The sequence below is a fragment of the Cryptosporidium sp. chipmunk genotype I genome, assembly GCF_004936735.1.
Source record: "Cryptosporidium sp. chipmunk genotype I strain 37763 chromosome Unknown contig_19, whole genome shotgun sequence".
Lineage (NCBI taxonomy): Eukaryota > Apicomplexa > Conoidasida > Eucoccidiorida > Cryptosporidiidae > Cryptosporidium > Cryptosporidium sp. chipmunk genotype I.
In genome coordinates this window covers 91,050-114,267 of record NW_027125589.1, presented here as the reverse complement: position 1 = coordinate 114,267, position 23,218 = coordinate 91,050, and the positions used below count along the sequence as shown (strand labels likewise).

The window sequence follows — 23,218 nt, the reverse complement described above, 5'->3', positions numbered from 1 at the left end:
TTTATTCGAATTTCATATAGTATCTTTTTATTGCATAATATTCAAAAAACCTGAATAAATCACGGCAAATTATATCCTAATAATGAATATATTTTTTAGATAAAGGCCTACATTTTTATATAAAATTTTTTGAGAGCGCTAGATCGATAATAAAATTTTTTTTCTGGATTAACTTAAGCACGTCATAATGCCCATCGAAAATAGAGAAGTAATTATCAAAGATTTAGAGATTGAAAGCAATCTAACAGATAGTATATTTATTTGCAATCTTGAAACAAAGCTCAAGCATGATTTTGTAAAACGCGTCTATTCATTACTTTCCATTAGTATTGCAATTACATTTGGCATTGTTTCATTCTTTTCATTCTATGAAACAGCATCAAAATGGTTAATTAGGAACTATTGGTTTAGCGTGGTTTTTTCTCTTTGTTCGTTAATTTTGATAATATTGTTTTCGTGCTGCCCTTCAATTGCTAAGAACCATTATATTGGAGTAACATTGCTTCTATTACTTTCGTTATTTTTTGGAATAAGCATTTCTGGAATCGCTGTTTGTGTTAATAAATTTTCTGTTTTACTTGCGTGTGGAATTACAATTTTAGTTTTTTTGGCTTTAACTATTTTCTCAATACAAGTTAAATTCGATTTCACAGGATGGGGACCTTATTTATTAATTGGGATTTTAATTGTTACCATTTACAGTATAATATTGATCTTTGTTCCACGAAATAATATTGCTTATATAATATTGGGTGCTCTAGGAGTTATGATCTTCTCATTTTATATAGTTTACGACACTCAATTAATTGTTGGAGGCAAACACAGACAGCATCAATTTGGCATAGACGAATATATTTTCGCGACAATCTCTCTATATTTGGATATTGTGAACGTTTTTACATATATATTAATGATAATCAATTCTATTGATAGATAAATTTGTGACTATGTTTTCTATTACTGCTTCAAATAATTTTATAATTGAGGCATCCAGCCTGCGTACATCTGTGACAAATTTCGTTTACATTTTGCAGAACTAATCAACTCAAGAACTTGACTTTCAACTGAAAGGCCGAGACCTCTTTCATGGAATGGTCTTCTTTGAGAACAGTTATTGGTTCCATATGGAGCTAGAACAACTTTCTTATTTTGTGAGAAACAATCTACCATTCCATTCAACTTTCTGTAGATTGTCCTTAGATGTGAATGCCCTTTAGCAGCGGCTAAGAATGAGACAGGGTCAACACTCCCTCCTAAGTTTGAGATTTGAGTTGCCTTTCCTGGCCTCATCCATTCAATGAGAGGGTCATGTATGAAAGCCTCTAGAAATGTCATAATTAATGATTTATTGAATGGGCTTCTCAATATGCTCATCGATGATATTGATGTTCCAGTAAAAGTGCCCTCTACGCCACAACTGCCCATTGCAATTACGATGTTTGGTGTAAGCCTAAATGGAACTATTTCAGGTATCTCAAGTAGAAATCCTTTACCAAATAGACAATCAAAATCAACATGTATAATATCACCAAGTTGAGTATCAATTAAAATATTTTCTGCATGCCTATCTCCTAGACCTACAATATATCCAAACATTGACCAAACTGCTGTACTTTTTGTGTATTTCTCTTTGGATTTCAACCAAATGTAGCTAGTTTTTGTACTAAACTTTTTAAAAAACCAATTATGAAGTACTGGTGGGTATTTAGGGAGGATTTCTTCAGAATATAATTTGTAAAGCTTATCAGGCTGCATAGAATTTTGTCTTAAAATGTCTTGAGTTTCCAATAATTGTCTATGAAATTTTGAGCTTCCTATCAGTTCTTTCCATTCGCCCATAACAATATTCCCGAGAGTTGTTACATTTGGAACCCATTCGATGATTCCAGCAACTTCAGATAATGGGACTACAGAAAACGTTCTCAAAGACAATTCCCTTCCATTAATTGACATCCTTTGATTTAATAAGTGGGCAAGTTCCATAAGACGCATATCTTTACGCAAGTCACCACGTTTTTCATTTTTTACCAAGTAATAGTATGTCTCCCCATTAGAGCCAATCAGTCCAATTTTTTTGGGTTTTTGCTTGCTGGGCAGAACAAAAATCATGTCTTCAATCCCAGAAATTGTAATGAAGTTTCGAGGTATGTTTTGCGTTTGATTATTTTTTACATAGCAAGGAAGAAACTGTTGATCAGAATTAGAATTTCTTTTTTTGCTTCTAGGTAAATAATTTGTGAAAAATTTGCATCTAGCATGACTAATGGGAGAGTAGTTAAAACCCAATTGTAGTTGTGTTGGAATGATCAACCCTTTAGATTTATTTAAGTTCTTCATCGAATGGTAAAGAGACTGAAAGTCAGAACGCAAACTCATACATTTATTTGAGGCTCTATTAGATACTTTTTGATCTTTTGATTGCAATTGAATATTGTTACCTGCACTAGAGTCCATAGCCAAAACTGTCAAATTATCAAATAAACGGATATATTCATCTATAATTAGTGAAAAATCCATTTCATTAATGAATTCCTCATCACCATCATCTGTTATTACTTTTGACATCTTCAGAATAGAAATTGCGGTGGTTTTTCTTTCAGAGCTATTGCTTTTTAACATTGAAACAAAGCTCCATGCTGCTTGGTGTGGAAGTTTTCTAATAATTTTTGCTATCAGTGGTTGGATTATAATTGATCCAAGCGCAGGATGCTGGCATCTACTTAATAGCTGAGGTAAAACTACATACCAAAGAAAGGGAGAAAGCTCCATAATTTCTTTTTTTAATCTATTAAATGTATCAGGTAATATCTTTACATTTTCATATTTACTTAAAGGTTGTGTAACTCCGTGCTTCAAAATAATATTTGAATAATTAAATATTAAGAATAAGACTCTCGAAAGTGAAGGGTAAATAAACGAATTACCACACTTCAGACAATTCAAATACATATTAATACATGAAAAAATAGTTTCATCACATTGAAAAATAGATCCAAGATTATAGTTATTTCTGCATGTAGTCGAGGAATTTGTAGAAAAATGATTTTCTGTTTCCGAATTAGAAATCATTAGATGAAAATAATTATCCAAGTAGTTCGCAAACTGAAAATATGTTTTTTCACAATTTGATCGTAGCTCAAGAGTTTCTTGGAACTTATTAATTATATTTTCTGGTGAAACCATTGAAGATCTAATTGCCCAATCTAAATATACCAGATTAATTTCCGAAAAAGTAATATTGTCTAATAAATTGTTCGATCTACTATCAACAATCATTTCATAAAAGTGAACAGCAACTTGAATCTGATTTCTTTGGAATAACTTGAATAAATACGTCACCAATAGATTTTGATTCAGAGATATTATGTATTTATTTTTACAGTTGAACTCCCACTCCTCAAGTAATTCTTTCTCTACAGTTGACCAACAGATTTTATTAGAATTAATATCTCTTCCTAGAATTTTTTCGAAATACGAGATGGTAATTGAATTATCTAGTTGAATTAATCCAGGAACCCTTTCACTGACATTATAATTTAAAGAATGTAAATCCATTAAACTTGAACCAGCAACTCCAAAAGCAGAAGTATTTTTATTAAATGGGTGAAAATCTTGATCAAGTGATTGATTTTCAATTCCAATCATTTCAAATGAATTTAAGAAATTTATATATGACTGAGAAGCATTCACATTTAAAATTGAAATTTTACTTCTTTCTAATATAAGTAATAAAAGAAAAGAAGATAATTGAAACCCCGCAACCTCTAGTGTGATTTTGGCTTGAGAAAGTAATGAATGTTTTTTTTCAAGGTTAATTTTGGCGTTATCAACTCGAAAAACAAAAAGCTCGCTTATCCTAATCCACTCTGGTTTATCACAGCTTTGTTTTTCAACAAAATCAAGTTCAGTGATTGAAGAGTTATTAATAACCTGCTTTTTCTTTAATATACGAAAAAAATAATATACAAACTCAATATCCATAAGTATATGCAGCTTTTCCAAGATTGTGCTTGATCTTGCATGTGAATCATTCCAGGTAATGCTTAAAGGTGTTAATAAAAGATTTCTTGCCTTTTCCAGTGTATTAATAAAAGAATCATTAAATTTATTATCTTCTGGAGCAATATTAGATTTTGCTAAATGAAGGTGCAATAGTAGTTTTCCTCTGTAAATATTAAACTTTTGCATTATTGTATCAATATTTGAAGGAATAAAAAGATCCATATAAATATTATTAATTGAATTAGACTGTATTTTTTGTTCTTCATTATTTCTGTTATCAGAAATAATTGTTTCTAAAAAGTCCCAATTTCCTAATTGATAGCATGCTTCTAATGCTTCAGAAATGAATAAGTTATTGTTAATATAATTTAGTTGATTATAGAAATTATTTTCTTTGAGATATTGTTGTGATATATTTTCGAATTCCAGATTCACACTAACCGATTTATTCTTATTTAGCAATGTACTTAATACAATATGAGGAAATCCTGCCTTAAGAAGGCACCTCAAATAATTTCTAAAAATTAAGTGATTTATTTCCGAATTATTCGAAATGATTCTCTCATATATCGTTGCAGCAGTGTAATAATCCTCTCTTAATAAAGACTCAACCAACTGCTTATCAACGGTTCCTTGTGCAAATGTAGACATCTGCTCATATATAGTCATAATACCTAATAAGTTATCAGTGTCTTTAATTCCTAAATAGCACTGAAAAGGTAAATACAATATATGATTAATTGTTTTTTTCTTGTCTTCTTCAAATATGTTTGGTAATTCTCTATATGCTCCAAAGCAAGTTTTATAGAATTTTAGTGGGTTTAATGGATCAAAATCCATATTATTAAACCCATTTGTTCCGAAATAGTCTATGGCATTTCCAGAATATTTCGATTCTAGCCCGAATTGTGTCATTAGCGAAGTTCTTAACTTACTAAATTTTCTTTGTTTTCTTTTTGAAAAATCTTCTTTAGTGTGCCTAAATAATAAGAATCTTTCAAAAAGAAGTAGTGCACGTGTATATGAGCCACATGACAATGCAGCTTGTATCAATATACTGATTGGAAGATCTGTAATAAATTGTAAGTTAGCAATAGTTTTTATTACTGGGTAATTTGAGAGCGTTGATAGAAATTTTAAGTCGTTAGATAATTTTTTTTTACTTTCCAATGACTTGATTTCTTCATTCTTTCTATTTTGATGTTGCAACTTAAATATATAATTCAATATTTCGTTTTCAAAATATTGAGGTTCGGCTTGGCAATTTTTATCAGAAAATAATTCAATAGTAGTTTTGGTATTTTTCATTTTTGTTGCTTCTGCTAATAATGATAATGTAACGTTGCTTGGACTCACTGTCTTTCCCTCTTCAACTTGATTAATACTATTTTTTGCTCTTATTGGATTATCTAACTTATTAATTTCATTAAAATACAATTCTTGTAAAAAAGGTTCAAGCAAAGATTCGTTAAACCAAGGTAAGATTTCTGGTATTTTACACTGAATAATATTCTCAAAAATCTCCATTAAATGAGTGATCACAATAAATATTGATTCGTATGTCACGTGGTGAATGATAAAAGATGATGAATTAACTTTATTATCTTTGTGCGACTCTATCATTGAGAAATTATTTAATCTATTACTCAGACCGTATTCAAGCCCAGAAATAATTAATGAACATAATTTTTCTTTTAAATTTCTTATTACTAAATGGTCACAAAATAGAAGAATGAATTCAATTGATAAAGGAAGTATAAAATTGAAAACAGATGGAATTCCAAGTGAGACAACTCTACATCCTTCGAATAAAATATTAATATTTTTAATAGATATTGGGATTCTTCCTGATTCCTCAATTTCACTTATTTGATTAATTTCATTGTTTATTAAATCTAAACACCAAAAATAAAATTCATAAACATTTTCTGTTCGTTCATCACTTAAAAATTTTAATTGGTCAAGCAAATGTTCATTGGTACCCTGAATAATTCTATATTCAGTTGATTTATACGGTTGCAAAATATCTTGAACTTCTGAATGAAACATATTCCACACTTTTGCATTCATTTCAATATTAGGTAAGCTGTTATGGCAACCAATAAACTTTAGAGCTTCTTGAATTGCAAAAGCTGCTACATTCCAATGTGAGTATGCTAATAAATGATTTTGAATTAATTCCACTGTCAAAACATCAAGATTTTTTATGAACATTGAAACATTCTTTGACTGAAACTCCATTGAATCTATTCTTTTGATATTATTGTGGTTCAAAACATCCACATAAGTCTGTAAACTAGTTGTTTCAGATTCTAAGTAGCTATTAATGTTGTAATCAATTGCTCCAATTGTACCAATTATTACTGAAATAGAATTTTTTAAACTTGCAGTACTTTTTTCTAAGTTATTAAGTTTTCTTGGCGAGTAGAATTTAGGTAATAAGCGATTATATTCAAATCCAGTATCTAGAATATTCATCCTAGATGTCAGTTTTTCGTTTACTTGATATTTTAAATCAGCCTCTATATTTGATTTCTGAAATGGAATTAATGAGTCATTACTTGTATTTGAAATTATGTTTAAACATTTGTTGTAAAGCAAATCTAAGCGTTTATTTGAACCTTCGTCTTCTCCATCCCCAAATAAAGTCCAGTATGCATCAATCGGAGAAAGTAAAATTGCATCTTTAATAGATCCGACCAATTTTTCATGTGTGATATAAGGAGCATGAGACGAAAAAAATTTCAATGAAAAATCAACTCTTATATTGAGATGATGGAAAACAAGTTTGCAGTATTCATGTTCTATATTATTTGAACATGAGTCCATGAAATTATCTCCATAGTAGCAATTAAGAATAATCTTTCTAATGGAATTGCCTTCAACACTTGTAACAATTGGAATTAACGAAAAATAGCTCTTATTAATATTCAAAACTGTAGATACAATTAATTTGAAAAACTTCTCTAGATAAATAAGAAATGAAGATTTATTTAACATAAATGGTTCGATGATAATAACTAATTGTTCAATAATAGGTAATAATAAATGTAAAAAAATATTTTGGTTGATATTTATGTTCTCTCGAAAGTCCTCAATTAATTGAGAAGTAAAAATATTCCAGCATTGAATACAAGAAGGGTGCATATTTGATTTATTGGTGACTTTCATTAAAAGTTCTAATAGTCTTGTTGCGTATTCCTTAATATATTTTCTTGAAAAGTACAATAAAAGTGAAAGAGACCTAAAAACTCGATACCAATACATTGATGCTCTATTTGAAGGTGGTGGTTCTGAAATAATAAAGGATATCGGAAAAAATATATTTTGTAGTTGTGCGTTGTTCCATGTTCCACTAGATTCTCCTATTAAGAAACTTTTGCTATAAAATTCTAATAACCACATTAGATTTTTGCCAATATAATTCTGTATTTTTTGTGGTATATCAATACTCTGTTCAACTTCATTCATAATCCTCTGTTTCTTTTGCCTTGGCTGATTTATTGTATTGAGTCCGGATTTATAAATCAGAATATTAATTCTGTCCGATAACCAATCACACTGTTTGGAAAAAATATAGTCTTCAGAAAAACTATAAGTTAAGCATTCTAAAGTCAAATTGTCAAGGTACTTGCAAAAAAACTTATCGTCATCTTTATTAAGTAAAAATTTTATAATATTTTCAGAGCTGGTAATAATCCAAAAAAGAGATGCAATAGATGTATTTACTAATGCTTTTGGTAATTGAAAATCATCCGAAGTTGAGCTATGCAATAAGTTGTTATAGATGTTATTTTTAAGAAAATTAAAGCAGGTTTCAATATCTATGTCTCGATCATTCATAATATTCATCAGGAAAAATGGTATTTGAATTATTAATTTGTCAAATGAAAGTGAGCTTGGAATATGTTTTTTTAAATATAAAAAAATTGTATTCGAAAAATTACTGTTATAACCAATAAAAGACCTATAAAATAAATTAGGTAAAAGATAAGTGAAACTGGGGCCAAGTAGCGAAATTAGCCAATTGGGATGTTTATTTTTTGAATCAACGAAAGAAGATAATTTAATTGATGTTGATTTATTTGCTCCAGGAGATACCGAAATACTGGACAATGTAGTATTTTGCTTCATTAGTACAGAACAAATAACAGATAATGTTTTGTATATTACATTTGAGTTATACTTGAAAATGCAGGTTGATTCATTTCTCACTATTTTTTCAGGAATTATTCCTTTGGAAAATTCGGTAAGGCTACTTCTATGCCATAATAACTTCCAATTATTTTCTAATCCAATTACAGCAAGCTTTAGAGCAGTCAACGCTGTAGAGAAAAAATGACTAAATGATTCATCAGTGAATACAGTAGTAATTAGCATAATATTTTGAACTATAATTTCCATAGAGGCAATACTAAACAGAATTTGAGAATTTTCAGTTAAATGTAAATCTGTATGTTTATAATTATATAATCTATTATTAAGTTTATTACCAATACCAAGAGTAACATAGAATTCAGTGCTTGTTACTTTTCTTTTTGAAATGTAATTGATTAGTTCGTTAATTTTAAAAACATGACCAAAAAATGCGTGTTTAATTGATTCTAATTTATCTAAAGTTTGTTGGAAATCTTTTATTTCAGGGCCAAAAAAAAGTGATAATCTTAATATATCTTCAATATTAGTAAAAAAATGAGTTTCAGGATCTATTAGCTCAGCGATAATTTTAGATATCACTAATGGCGTAGGAAAAATCATTTCACTAGAAAGTAAATTATTGTTCAAGTTTGAGTAACAAATAAGATTATTCCACACAAATTTTCTTGACAAAATTAGTAAATTGAGTTGGAATTGAGAATAATTTAAGTAATTTCTTGCAAAAATACTGTTTTGTAAATAAGTTGTCATATTATTAATTTCATCAGTTGATTTATTTTTTGAGAAGCTGAGTAAAATTGATAATACAGAAAAATAGCTTTGGTCTTGTCTGTCTCGAGCATATGATTGAATTCTGTTAATTGAATCAAATAATAAATCAATTGTATCCATTTTAAATACTTGTTTTTTATTAAAATGTAGTAAAATGTCTATTGTAGAAAAATAATTCTTAATTTCCGGAACAATAACGGAATCATCAATGTCAATTGAAGTGGGTATTATCCTCCAACAACCATTACAAATAAATAATTCTTTAGAAGGTATAAATCCATTTTTCTCTCTGCAAAAAGGACAAATTGGAAGTGTTGGTAGAAAGGATAGTAACTTATCTTTATAACAGTTATTTTCATGAAACAAATCAAAATAAGAAATGGAATTATATGAGCTCCCAAAAGGAAAGCAGCTCTCGTTATCTAATCTTATATAATTAATCATTGTTTGTAAATCAGATATAATGTTAAGATTTTCAACTTCGCTACCCTTCAAAATAATAATTGACAGTATTTTTACCAGTTTAATTTGAATAATTTGTGAAAGAGTGCATGAAATATCAAAATTATTAAGCTTGATTAAAATTTTATTAACCAAACTCTCCTTTATTTCAAATGAATAAATACAATTGATCAAGATCAAATTTATTATACAATTTGAAATCATTGTAAAGAATATGCTTGCTCCATCTATCAGATCTATTAATGATTCTAATATGCTTTCCAGTCCTACGTTAGATTTAGATAGAATACGAATAGAAAGCTCAGAAAGCAATAAACACTGGTTTAATCCCCAATCTGAAATTTTATTCTCATTAGTTGCAATTGTTCTGCAAAGGTGGCTCAAAATATACTTTCCAAATTCATAATTACAGCCAATATCATTTTCTATCATTACTCGAATAAGTTCAATTGTGATAGATATAGAATAACTTAATGGTAATTTGCTTTCTATATTTTCCAAAATAACTGAATCGAAGTGTCTCGAAAGGACCATTTGAATATGCGCAGTGATTATTAAAGGCTCATAGTATTTTTTCGAATATAACTCATTTATTCCACATATTGAAGCCTGCATTACATTTTTAGTCATTTCATCAAAATTTGCTTCATTCATAGGGAAAAAATTGAGTAAATTTAATTTAATCAACAATGAGAACATTTTAATATTAATGTAAGAAATCTTGCCACAGACACAATTTTTCTGAATCAACGCATTCATAATTCCAATCTCTATTATTTTGGAAATGTTTTCTGAAATAAAAGGTATTTTGTTTAATATTTCAAATATTACTTTTGAAGGGTATTCATCAAAAAAGTCAGTTGAGATCAATGTAAATCGTTTGAACCAAAATCTTAAAATTAATTCAATTTGAGAAATGTAGGTATTTGAATTTTGCATACTATAACTTAAATCCTTTAATGAACATATTCTCGAAAATCCATTTAAATACCAGGTAGTAAATTCTCCAAAAAGGCCCATTGTAGAATTATCATTTAGGCAACATGCGATATAACATGGTAAAACACTTGTAAACTTATTTGCGATATCTTCTTTATAAAGAAATTCAACAGTGTTATTTTTTATCAAATACAAAATATTTGCATTGCTTATTTTTTTTTTAAAATTGAATGTAATGGAATTCAAGATATACAATATCATTCCAACAAATTCTAGTTGTTTGGTTGCAATGCATGAATTTAGTACCCTGAGCCAAGCGGTGATGAATCTATCTCTGATGGATGAATCTTCATAAAAAGTAATTTGAGCTACCAGAAGTTCTATTGTGATATGTCCCATTAGATAAATAAACCAATCATTCTCCTCTGGCAGATTAACGCAAATAGGAGATTCTACTGCATTAATATATCTAGAATTTAACTTAATGTGTTGAAGGAATGACGGATAGATATCGATGCTTTGAGAATTCTGAGTGCCATTCATCGGAAATTTTTTATATTTAATAGCTGAATTTAATTTATTTATATTCATTATGGTTTCGTTAGTGAATATAATATATAAAGATTTGTTTCCATTCGGTAACAGTTTCAAAATGGTCAAAAGTGATGAAACACAGCAATAGATCATTTCATTTTCATTTGATTTCTGAGAAACAACTTCATTCTCTTCATTTATATTTAAATAGGGTGTGAAACAAAAATTTTTACTAAAAATTTTACTTAAAAGTCTGTAAAAAAACTGAATAAGGCCACTAGAGGGAAAAACGAGATGTCCAAAGTTGCAGCATAAGCCTTTTAAAGATGATTTAATGCCTTTAATCGTTTTTAGCCGTTTGTTAGTGCTACTTTCTCCGAATATAAACTCGCGTATACTATCAAGTAAATATTTACGTAGGGTACCGATACATTCACTATGTGAGTCGATAAACTCATCTAAATTTCTATTTAACTCTTCAACGCTAATGAATGTATCAATTATATCAACCAATTGATTGCTATTCATATTAGCCACAATTGTTCAGATAAATTTACGTGTTTTATATATTTGTTCTCTTTTTTCAATACTATATTCGACACACAAAAAAAAATCGCGCGTTTAGTTTATTTAATGTCAAAATTGAATAATATTTCAAACTAAAATGATAATACTTGGTTATCTCGGTAAAGAAATAAAAAACGAAAATAACCTGAAGGAATATGTCGAAATAGATAGTAAATTGGGTGGTTGCCCAGTAAGTTTTAGTTTGGGATAAATTAGTCAATTTAATTTATTTAGGATTTTTTAATTAGTGGTAAAATTCAAGTTAATTGTTCGAAGTGCAGCCTACCATTGAAGTTTATATTGCAGTTGTAAGTTAAATAAGGTATTTATGATGATAGTAATTATATTGAATTCAATTGCCAGAAATACTCCATATTCAACTATGAAGAAACGAATTATGTATTTGTTTTATTGTGAAAACAATTATTGTAGTATTAATTGGACTGTCTTCAGGTCCTCAGTTGAATCAAATTCATTTGGAATAGCTGAAAGTTGTTCAAATCTAAAGAGTAGCATTACGACAGATGATTGGCTCCAATCAGCAGGTATAGATATTAATACACTAATAACAAATCAAAATATTCAAAGTGATTTGAAAAGGATTGGACATACAACAATAAATAGAAAATTAACCCAAAAAAGCTATTTAATCAATTATATGTCTGAAAGCGATATTGATAATAATGATAGCAAGATTAAATTCTTATTGAACACGTACATTTCAAATGTTGATAATGATCCAATTGAGATCAAAAAAAGTTCAGACTCTGATGTTTCATCTGATAAAAGCGGTATCGAATATTTGGATCCATCGAGTGTTGAAGAAAGCTGCTATATATCTGACAAGGACAAATATTTACACAATTTTTCTGCAGAAATCTCAAAGTTTCCAAGGCAAATTATTAGGTATTGTTTCGGTGGTACTCCTTTATATTCGGAAACTCCGAAAAAAATAAATGTTCCAACTTGTAAGGAGTGTGGTTCAAATAAGGTCTATGAGTTTCAAATAATTTCTACAATAATATATGAGTGGGAGAACTTGTTTGGAGAAAAAGATGTTTTTGATAAGTGCAATTCAGATTGGTCAACAATAATTATATATACTTGTTCTAAAGATTGTAATGTAGAATTTTTTGAAGAATCAATAATTTTACAGTATTTCGAGCCAGAATCTAATAAAGATTATTTGAACGTTAATTGAAAAAATAAGTATCAAGGGGCAACAATGAATTATGTAATGGCCCAATTTCAAACTAATTTTGTACTCATAATTATTTGGTATTGACCAAATTATGTTCAGAGTTTCAATTTTATTTCGTTTTTAATATTCACAAAAAATAAACATAGTTTATTCGAATATTCCAATGCTGTTTCTATTTTCAAGTTATTTGACAAATTTCAATTGATCGAATTGTTTGAAATACTTTACTTTTTTGAAATTGGAGAAACCCTACTTGAATTTAATTTAACATCGCCAGACCAAAATGGAAGACGCGTAATTCTAGATCTGTTCGTATCTATTATAGTAAGCGGACCAACGAGTTCTCCATTTATGTATGTGAAATAGTCTGTACCCAAGATTGATACATTTTTTATTCTAATCCAGTCACCATATGATAATGGTTTTTTATTATTAATAAAATAATCTCTTAATCCAAAGTTATGGCTTTCAGAAACATAAACAATAAATACTTGGTCATAATTGTTTTTCGTCAAGCTATCTAAATTTATTCTTTCACATTGTTTATGCTCTGTAACAATCAAGCACAAATTTTCTTGTTTAGGTAGTTTCTTTGTTATTGGAAGCACATTGTTAGTTTCCAAAGTTTTTCTAAAAAATTCAGATAGAATACAAATGTCATGAATAAATACAATAATATCTCCAAATTGCCGGTTATGATTTTCACTTGAATTTGAAAGGTATTTAAGTGTTTTAGTATAAGGAGAAATGGAAAAGAACGGAAAATCATGAAACAATTCATAAAACCATCTTTGTAACTTTAATAGTCTTAATGAGTCATCTTTAGTAAAAGTTGTCCTTTGTTGATTTCCGCCCACTTTGATGGCATTATCTACTGTAAAATAACAATCTTGGCTATCAAATATCTCTTCATCAGACGAATACTTAGAATATATTCTTTCAATATCTAAGTCATGAATCGACCAAATCCTTATAGAAGTATTTTTTACATTACAGGGCAAATCAATGTATTTCTGCTTTGAAATGGTGGGCTCTACTCTATGGACTCTTATAATATCTCCAAAATTGATAATTGGAAGAGTGCTTGCATCACCCTCAGTAGCTATTTCCAGAGAAATCGTCGGGAAGTTCGGGTTTAGCCGTGGTCGATTTTTATAATTATATATTCCTGAAAGTAGTTCATCAAGAATTGAAATAGAACAGCTATCCATTGGAACTAGCTCAATGACAGAAGGATCAATCAGCGTCACATTCAAAGAAATTTGTGAGGTGCGTGAACCACATCTTTTAATTGGATTATTCCCAACTTCTAAAACAACCCCATAAAGATTTGTACTAACTTTAGGAATAATATCAGATAATCTATCAATATATGAATATTGTATGGTTTGGGATACGTTCTTGTAAACATTTGATGCCTTTCTTTTTTTTATAATGGAATGATATATTTCATTGCCTTTTTCAAAATCTAAGTTATCAGCGGTGCCGTTAAGTTGATCAAAACTTCCATTAAAATTCACAGAATCAATAGCTGAGGAAGAATTTTGATTATATATGCCACTTTCTATGGATTCAAATTTGGTCCTTTCATTGTATATTCTTGCCCACGCAGGAAGATAAATATTACCTTTACTACATAACACTGCTGCGTGAGTTAATACTGCAGGAATATGTTCAAAACCGCTTCTCCATACAACCATCGAGGAATTTCTCTTCGAAACTGAAAATTCATACGTAATGCTGTTTTTATTTTTAGAAACATATCCACCAAAAATTTCAATTACATCACCTGTATTAACAAATGAACATGCAGTTGACCATTCATTATAAAGTGATATATCAAAATAAATGATCTGGTTTTGATTCTCAGACAAAGTTTTCGTTACAGGTGATATCTTATAAAGCCTATTACTATCAGTAAGTTGGGCAATTATTTTATAGTGTTCGGGTTGACTAGGTTTTGAATCCAAGTTAATATTATCATTTTTGTGAACGTTAAGCACATTTGTTACTGAAACAAGGTAGCCATTGGATGAGAGAGTAGAACTTAAAATTGTTCGATTTCTAACTTTTGCTCCCTTAGACATACATAAAATTAATTATTAAAATAAAAAAATAATGCTTACAAATACTGGAAAAAACAAATTATTTAAGTAGAAAAGTTAGCGCTTGTATTTCGTAATTAACAAAAATCTAATTAAAAAACCGAGACTTTTTAGCAATTTTTTTAGACCTTCTTTTTCTCCTAAGAAGTTTTTGTAATCTTCTACCGTAGTAAGCATCATTTACAGGTGGAATTTCTACTAGCCCTCTCCTATAAATATTAGAAACGATATCTCTAGAAAGAGATTTATCTTCTATGCGCAACTTCCTTAATGACCCGTTACTTGACTGTATATCAACTTCTGACAAAATTCTAAATGGAGTTTCCTTGTAAGCATTCCTACCTATTTTAATCCTAGATAAAACTCCCAATTTTCTTGCTGAATCTATTTGTTCTCTAAGAATTTTCAAATAAATTCTTCTGCTTTCTAAATGACAGCTCAATTCATCGATGTCTTGAATTATCACATCTAAAAGAGTGTTGTTATTGGGTGGAGTCAATTATTTGAACTTACCTATATTTTGAACATCTTTATTTAGCTTTTTGATTTTTGTTTTTTCCTCATTAAACATAAATTCTTTTTTTCTTCTGATTTGTTTATTAATTTCGGATCTTTTTTTCCTAATTCCATTATTTTGTTGGCGAAAATATAAATTATCTTCTACTTGATCTTGAGTATTATTAACTGATTCTAAATTTCCAATAGAATCAAGCTTCAAAACTTTACCATTTAATAAAGAGTTGAGTAAATGATATTTTTGTAATTCAGTTAGTTTTAAAACTTGGTCAGATTCATAGTAACTCAAAATAAATGAATTAACTGACGAAGTAGGAAAAATGTTATTATTTTTGCTGTGAACATTTGAATTTGAAACCGAAGATGACTTAAGTAAAGCATCTTGTCTATCAGATTCTAACGGGTTGATCGACTGGCCAGAATGAGGTAATTGAATAGGGGGACCTTTGCTCCTTAAAAGTTCACCTGGATAATTAATTTGGCTGTTTACATTGAATAAATCTGGAACCGAGTTTCCCCAAATGTCGAGTTCGTCTTGATTAACATTTCGAGCCTTCTTCAAGGAGCGCTTAATTATACTTGTATTAACATTGTTCTTGTTTAAATACTTAGGCTTATGTTTTTTTTGTATAGTATTACCGTAATTTTTTTTTTTACATCCCAAGTTATTGCGTGAATTTAAAAGTATTTCAGTGTCAAGAGAAAATAATTTACCAGAATTTAAATCCTCATCAATATTTTCCGCGATTGATTCTCTTCTCCAAAGATAATTTTCATCTCTCAATTCGATTTTCTTGAATTTCTTTTTGGCTTGCACCATTGTCATAAAGTAGAGAAGAATAAATGACATTGGCGCTATTTAACCAAATGCAGAAATCAGATAAAAAACTTTGACGTTTAATAGTAAATTTCATATTAAAAAAACGGTCAATTTTTTATTGACGATTTCGTGGCTTAAACAAAATATTGGCCAGCATTATAATTGAGAATTATGTTATTACGTTTATTAATGCGTATTGAGATTTTTTAATAGTTTTTTTATTATTTTAAATAAATTTACATTAGAATTCACATTATTTTGTTCATTTTTTAAAAATTTTTCTTATTTTATAAAATATCTATTAAAAAATAATTTATTACTCCGAGCAAACAGTTTGCCGGGGTTACCTTAAAAAAAAAAATTAATAATTCGAAATGTCAGAGTCACTCAAGAATAATGCATTCATATTTCAAAGTAACGAGAGAAAGAATTTTAATGATATGATAAGAATAGTTAGGAGTAAAATACTTAGTAAATCTGACCAGTTTAACAGTAAGCGAAGTAATATTATAAATTGTACCTCCTCAATCAATAAAATTGATGAAAAGTCTCCGTATGAAAATTTTCGTATAAATGAAGACAAAAACTCACATATTAATATTGCTCGCTTAAATAACAGGCTTCAATTACGTTCAATGAAAAGTGAATTTGAAGGTAACGAAATTATAAATTTAAAGCGTAAATCCAATTATTCCAGGCCCAAGAAAAATTTGTTCTTGAGACGAAAAAAACCAGAAGAAATGTTGGAAGTTCATGAGAAAAAACTAACATCTAAAGATTTACTTGAACAAATAGAGTCTGCTCGAGATATGGGTAAAGAGAGGATAAAACGAGCAAATATCTATTATAATAAACTTATGAGTTATGTAAAATATCATGCAATTGATGAGGCTTCAGAATTTATTATAAACGATTTAACTAGAAGAGAAATATATTTGCTAATCGATTACGACTTTAAACACGTTTTTTTTAACGATTCTCAAGAAAAAAGTTTGCTGGAAGTTTATTTGCAAGCCCGATCCAAAATATACAATAACACTGTTGATAAGAAAGATAGTCCACTCAGATTTGAAGAAATTTTAGATGAAAAACACTTTGAAATTGAAGATTCAGACGAAAATCCCAATTTAGATTTTATTGATTCATTCTCAAATTTAAGATTGCAGGAAAATAAAGATCTAAATGGATTTTTGAATTCAATAGGAACCAGCAACACATCGGTTGAGTTTTCAATTGAATATTTAGTTTCTAGAACTTGTAGTGTATCACTCAAACTAAACAAAACTGTAATTGATTGTATTCAAAAGGACATAATTGACATAAATACTGGAATATATAAAGGAGCAAACAGAGAAATATTTAATTAGTCAAACTAATCTTAATATTTATTTTTAATACAATTCGAATTTTTCTGTAAATAATGCAATAAATTTGGATTTCTGATGCTCAACAGGTTTGAAATTTCCAAGAACCTTCCCTCCATTAATGCAACTTTACTTTTCATAAAGGAGTATCTAAACGAAATTGAGTTCCTTATAATTTCCTCAGGAGTCTGTTGGAAATCAACAGAAAGCAGTTCTAAAAATTTATATTCCATAACTTGAATAAAAGTTAATTTTGCACTTCCATCAATTCTAAGGCAGAACTTTGCAAAACATCCTAACTGATCTTGAATAACATTATTTACTATTCTGCAAAATGTTTCTGTGAAATCGCTGTAATCACACACAAGATTTTGCACAACTTTCAGTTCATTAAAATCTGAGGCTGAAAAGTCGCGTGTATAGAAAAGAAAAAGATCATTATCGCATGTTATTTCGAATCTGATTGTATCAGGGAACGATCTCGTTCCCTTTATCATTACCCTAAAATTGATATTCTCTACAGTTCCAATTTCTTCCACACCATCCGAATCTATTAATCTGATTTCAACAGGGCAAGTTCTTCTATACACAACATTAAAACCGCCTGATAGCGTTGGGTCAGTTTTTTCCAATTCTGAGTAGTCAAAGCTATCTAGAAATATTCTTTCCTGATAAATTCTTTTCTCCTTATCAATCATCTTCAATGAAGTTTATCCTAAATTACTTTTGAATTCACATTTAGATTATTTTTTTGATTATTCTTTTTAGTTAACAAGTGTTCCAAAAATAATAAAATTTCTTTCTTTCTAAACCTTTTAATTGATATATAGCATAATCTTCGTTTATAGAATAAAATTCGGATTTTTTTTTTCGAGCATGTTGATTTAGGAAAAAGTATGTATTCGTAAGTTAACGCGAAAAAATTTTATGTATAGCCTACTGCACACAAAAAAAATTATTTTCGATAATCTTTTAAAAATGAATAAAGGTGAGATAAAAATTTTATGTACTGGTGGAGCTGGCTACATAGGTAGCCATACAGTAATAGCTCTTATTGAAGAGGGTTATACTGTTCATATAATAGATAATTTTTCAAATTCAGACCCTGAAGTTGTTAAAAGGATTGAAAAAATCACCCAAGTTAAAGTTCCCTTCTTTGAAATTGATATTAGAAATAAAGAAAAAATGTTAGCTTTATTCTCAAAAGAGAGATATAATGCAGTAATTCATTTTGCAGGCCTGAAGGCTGTTGGAGTTTCAGTTTCCCAACCATTAGAATATTATGAGAATAATGTTGTTGGGACTATTCGATTATTAGAAGTGATGAAAGAAGTCAATTGCAATATTTTAGTATTTTCCTCAAGCGCAACAGTTTATCTACCAAAATCTACGCCTCTTTTGGAGACTGACCCATTAGGGGCATCAAACCCTTACGGACAAACGAAGTTCATGATAGAACTGATGATGAAAGATATTTACAATGCATCTAAAGGTACGAAGTTTTCGATACTAAGATACTTCAACCCTGTTGGCTGTCATCCATCTTCCTTAATAGGCGAAGATCCAGAAGAGCCAAATAATTTGCTTCCATATATACAACTTGTTTCAATTGGAAGAAAAGAGAAACTGTTTGTTTTCGGCAATGATTGGCCAACTAGAGATGGAACAGGAATAAGAGACTATATTCACGTAACTGATCTAGCAAATGGGCATGTCAAAGCTCTCGAAAAATTATTGAATCTAAGTAATACGGACAAAACTCTAGATATTTATAATCTGGGTTGTGGAAACGGGATTTCTGTACTAGAAATGGTTGAAAATTTTGAAAAAGCAAGCGGAAAACGGATTCCTTATGAAATAACAAATAGACGTGCTGGGGATTTGGCAAGTGTAATTGCTGATCCATCAAAAGCAGAAAAGGAATTAGGTTGGAAGGCGGAAAAAAGTATTTTCGATGCATGTAAATCTGCTTATGACTGGCAATTTAACAATCCAAACGGATATTCAAAGAAGTAACCGGTGTTTGTAATAACATGCTATTTCAATAGCGTTTAGATCAATCATTTTGATTAGTTAACGGTATCTTACGACTTTAGCCAAATTATTCAATAACTTAGTATTTGCGCTCGCGCAAAAACTTTGATAATTTGCAATGTTTTTAATGCTTAAACTTTACTTAATTATTTTGAGTATGATGGTAAAACCAAACGCTAGTCTTCACTTAGTTGCTCATAGAGGTGCATCTTATTTTATGCCAGAAGAGTCTTTAGCTGCATATTCTCTAGCAGCGGAACATGGAGTGAATTTTATTGAATGTGATATTGTTTCAACCAAAGATGGGGTGTTGATTTTGAGGCACAGCCCAAACTTGTCTGAGTCAACAAATATTGATGATTTGATTGAATTTAGTCACCTCAGAAAGACAGAAATCTTATATGATAATGATAGTAATGATGCAATCACAGGTATTTTTTCATGGGATCTTACATATGAGGAGATCAAAAAAATTAAGTGTACACATGAAAAAAAATACAGTAACAGAAACCCAGATCTAAATGGAATATATGATATACTTACACTAGATGAGTTTCTAAAGCTTAGTGTTTCTGGGTTTGATGGCCATTACCCGGGAATATATATAGAGATAAAATATCCTACTTTACACGAGAGAAAAGGCATTAGCAATATTACTGACAAATTATTAAGTACATTGGACAGATTTGGGCTTAATAAAAAAGCTGACCCAGTTTATATTCAAAGTTTTGAACCATCCAGCTTAGAATATATACGAAACAGGAGCGAAATTAATCTTGTACAGCTTTTAACTAGAGACAGTGAAAATAGCTTTGTGTATGCAGTCGAGGATGCAGAAGATGGTGGGAAAATGAAATATGTGGCTTGCAATATGGAGTATATTTCAAAGTTTGCAAATGTTGTATCTCCTTATAAAGAAGATTTGATCGATCGAATTAATACTTCAAACAACTCTTTACCTAACTCAAGTCATTTTGTCTCTAAAGCCCACGAACTTGGTTTAATTGTTGTACCGTATACATTTAGACCAGAGTCTGTACTGCCATACTTCAAAGATATTTATGAAGAATACGACTATTTCATTAGAGTTTTAAAAACGGATGGTGTCTTCACCGATGACTCTCAAAGTATTGTACAATTTATAAATAATACTGACGCGCAACTTCATGGATAACGCCGGCTTTCATTTATCAAAATATATTTGGCAAATCTGCAAATTCGATTTGTTGATCCTTATGAGCCCAGTATTTGTGATTAAACTTCCAATTAAATCTTCCTGTAGAATCATCTAACTCTTTAAAAAACCATTTTGGGCAATAATCCGCTTCACCATTTAATCTTTTTTTTGCGCTTGCTCTTTGTTTCTCCTCAAGTCTTCTTTTCTCCTTAATTGCCCACTCAATATGCCCGTTTTCATATGCTCTCTGGTCTGGTCTGTACCTAGAGTCTGTACATGGCATATTTACGCCAGGTGTATTAATGTCGTATTGTGGTGAAATTTCATTGAGCTCAAATGTCATTTCAGCAAACCCAAAAAATTTCTCGCTTTGGAAGGGCTTAGCTTCGGCTATCCATGCTATTTTACGAGTTGAAGGGATGGATTCAATTTTGTCCCAAATGGACAATAAATATAAACAACTTGTAGGAATTATGTTTGAGCATATTTCAGTTAATTCGCCGCAGAGTTTATAGTTTTCCTTTTGCTTAATTGCTTTTTCTGATTCCAAATTCGATTTAATGATATTTTCTTTAGTGAAGTCATCAAATTTACATGATTCATACCAAATCTTACTGTCCCATTTTCCTCCTATTTTATAAATTGGTTTACCGTATTTGTTAAACACAAATCCTTTAATATTGAACAAATCATTACTAAACCATCCACCTTTTTGGTATTCGATTAATGAAAATTCTGAGGTTTTTCGATTTATGATTGTGCTAATCCCCACAATTTCTATCCAAAGTTTACCAAATATTACATTATGAATTAGTAGTTTTGGCCTATTAAAGGTGTAATAATCATCTTTATTATTCAAAATCACATTAACATTTCCTATTACAGTAAGCTCCAAGCTTTGGCCTGTAAAGCGAGATTTATTTCCAATTTGCCCCCAAACGGAATACAAAGAATTAATTTTATGTCCAATTTTTGGAATTTCACCATTAAAATTTGTCGGATGATGTTCAACATAAAACGCTGTTGTGGGAGGATGGTGACCTACTTGTTCCGCAATAAACCTAAAACCGCGGTGAGAAAATTCGAAAGTTTCGCCAAGCAAAGGGTTAAATGGTTTAAATATCCTTCCAATTGACGATACGTAGGGAGTAATAGAAAATATAGTTATTTCACGAAGACGATCTATACTTGAGTCGTAAGAAGACGCATTTTCTAGTATTGACGAATATTTAAAATCTTCTGCGAGTCTTTGTAATAATGATGTTGGTTCATTGAACTGGATTGGGATTGTTATTCGTGAAATATCCTTAGTTATGGATTCCTTAATGGATGCCCACAAATTAAAGCGTGGTTTTTGTTGTAAAAATGGTAATGTCATACGATATTTATATGGATTTTTTCTCCAAAAACAGCAATGGCATTCATCTTTTGTAGGAACCAAATGAGAAGTATTCAAATTTTTGTCTGATTCAGTTTCATTTTCAAAATCTGAGAAAGCATCGTAAAATATTTCTTCAGCAAATTCGAAGTTATGTAAGTCCATATTGTTTTTAATACTATTTTTCCCAACATCCTCTTCAGTATTTATTAAACTGAATAGTGACGAATAAATATCGCCTTCATGAAGTTTTGCTAAATTTATATTGCATGTTTTTTCAAAAACGGTATCAATCAATTTGTCAAAATATTTGGAGATGTTGCTTTTACTAGTCTTAGATCTTTTTTCCGATATTTCATCTAAAACCAAATTCCTTGTTTTTATTAATTCATATAGTAAATTCGTTAAAAAAGGAATATTTCGAATATTTAGTGAGTCTTTAAATGAAACAGATAAATTACTAGAATTCATTTGGTTAAAAAACAGTTCTTTCCCGAGAAGTACTTTTGCATTCATAGAATAAACTAAAGAATTTACCCAGGCAAGTTTTGATTCAAGTGAGCATGCTTTCAAATGTAAATCACTATTAGAATTGTTCGGGTATCTAAGTGAAATCTTGTTACATTTACTCGAATATATATCAATGTAACAAAATTTGTTCGGAATGTTAATTTTCCTGATTTTAGAACCTTTCATATAACATAGAGTTCCAGGGTAAAGTCTAAAATACCTTGGTTTCCAGGTGTTTACCATATTGGTCCATTTGTGTAGCCAGCCTTCAATGATTGGTTGCTCATATTCGATAGAATGATCTTTATTTGTGCCTTTAGAAAGCTGAAAAACAGTACTCTTATTTTCTTGAAGGGGGTTTTTTGAGTGAATTGTTCTATTTAGATTCATGGTTGAACAAAGTTTATTTTTCTTTCTCAATGTTGAATCATTTAATTTTCCTGGCTCTTCATATTTGTTAGACTGTGTACTCAAAAATTCAGGAAAATCATTCATTATCTCCCAGTTATAAGGTGAGTTTCCAAGTCTACCATTTATTTTTTTTGATTGTTCATTAACTAACATTATTTGGCATGTTAGCTATTATTTTATTTCAAGAATTTTGCTTAAATCCCCCCCAAATCTAAGTATTGAAACTGGTGCGAGGGGTTGAAAGCTAAAATTTCGAAATAGTCAACACT

At 29.6% G+C, this 23,218-nt stretch overlaps 10 protein-coding genes across 10 annotated transcripts; 5 read left to right on the top strand and 5 right to left on the bottom strand.

Annotated features, from left to right (window-relative positions):
• Positions 1–187: 187 nt before the first annotated feature.
• ELE39_001690 (N-methyl-D-aspartate receptor-associated) lies at positions 188–937 on the top strand (the record flags this gene model as incomplete). Its single annotated transcript, XM_067344729.1, has 1 exon — positions 188–937. The coding sequence occupies one exon, from the start codon at positions 188–190 to the stop codon at positions 935–937; it is 750 nt and encodes a 249-aa protein (XP_067201905.1).
• Positions 938–975: 38 nt separating this feature from the next.
• Positions 976–11,394, bottom strand: ELE39_001689 (FRP1 like involved in DNA repair with a FAT domain and a phosphatidylinositol kinase domain at the C-terminus; the record flags this gene model as incomplete). The annotated part of the gene is made up of 1 exon (XM_067344728.1): positions 976–11,394. The coding sequence occupies one exon, from the start codon at positions 11,392–11,394 to the stop codon at positions 976–978; it is 10,419 nt and encodes a 3,472-aa protein (XP_067201904.1).
• A 370-nt stretch (positions 11,395–11,764) lies between these two features.
• Positions 11,765–12,634, top strand: ELE39_001688 (programmed cell death; the record flags this gene model as incomplete). Its single annotated transcript, XM_067344727.1, has 1 exon — positions 11,765–12,634. The coding sequence occupies one exon, from the start codon at positions 11,765–11,767 to the stop codon at positions 12,632–12,634; it is 870 nt and encodes a 289-aa protein (XP_067201903.1).
• Positions 12,635–12,858: 224 nt separating this feature from the next.
• On the bottom strand, positions 12,859–14,721 carry ELE39_001687 (uncharacterized protein; the record flags this gene model as incomplete). Its single annotated transcript, XM_067344726.1, has 1 exon — positions 12,859–14,721. The coding sequence occupies one exon, from the start codon at positions 14,719–14,721 to the stop codon at positions 12,859–12,861; it is 1,863 nt and encodes a 620-aa protein (XP_067201902.1).
• A 106-nt stretch (positions 14,722–14,827) lies between these two features.
• ELE39_001686 (uncharacterized protein) lies at positions 14,828–16,105 on the bottom strand (the record flags this gene model as incomplete). Its single annotated transcript, XM_067344725.1, has 2 exons — positions 14,828–15,207; positions 15,253–16,105. The coding sequence occupies 2 exons, from the start codon at positions 16,103–16,105 to the stop codon at positions 14,828–14,830; spliced, it is 1,233 nt and encodes a 410-aa protein (XP_067201901.1).
• A 344-nt stretch (positions 16,106–16,449) lies between these two features.
• Positions 16,450–17,442, top strand: ELE39_001685 (uncharacterized protein; the record flags this gene model as incomplete). The annotated part of the gene is made up of 1 exon (XM_067344724.1): positions 16,450–17,442. The coding sequence occupies one exon, from the start codon at positions 16,450–16,452 to the stop codon at positions 17,440–17,442; it is 993 nt and encodes a 330-aa protein (XP_067201900.1).
• An 11-nt stretch (positions 17,443–17,453) lies between these two features.
• ELE39_001684 (alpha-mannosyl-glycoprotein beta-2-n) lies at positions 17,454–18,137 on the bottom strand (the record flags this gene model as incomplete). Its single annotated transcript, XM_067344723.1, has 1 exon — positions 17,454–18,137. One exon carries the CDS (start codon positions 18,135–18,137, stop codon positions 17,454–17,456), a length of 684 nt encoding a protein of 227 aa, XP_067201899.1.
• Positions 18,138–18,417: 280 nt separating this feature from the next.
• On the top strand, positions 18,418–19,455 carry ELE39_001683 (UDP-glucose 4-epimerase; the record flags this gene model as incomplete). The annotated part of the gene is made up of 1 exon (XM_067344722.1): positions 18,418–19,455. The coding sequence occupies one exon, from the start codon at positions 18,418–18,420 to the stop codon at positions 19,453–19,455; it is 1,038 nt and encodes a 345-aa protein (XP_067201898.1).
• A 175-nt stretch (positions 19,456–19,630) lies between these two features.
• Positions 19,631–20,647, top strand: ELE39_001682 (glycerophosphodiester phosphodiesterase; the record flags this gene model as incomplete). Its single annotated transcript, XM_067344721.1, has 1 exon — positions 19,631–20,647. One exon carries the CDS (start codon positions 19,631–19,633, stop codon positions 20,645–20,647), a length of 1,017 nt encoding a protein of 338 aa, XP_067201897.1.
• Positions 20,648–20,663: 16 nt separating this feature from the next.
• Positions 20,664–23,102, bottom strand: ELE39_001681 (oxysterol binding 1A-like pleckstrin y (PH) domain containing; the record flags this gene model as incomplete). The annotated part of the gene is made up of 1 exon (XM_067344720.1): positions 20,664–23,102. One exon carries the CDS (start codon positions 23,100–23,102, stop codon positions 20,664–20,666), a length of 2,439 nt encoding a protein of 812 aa, XP_067201896.1.
• Between the last annotated feature and the right edge of the window lie 116 nt (positions 23,103–23,218).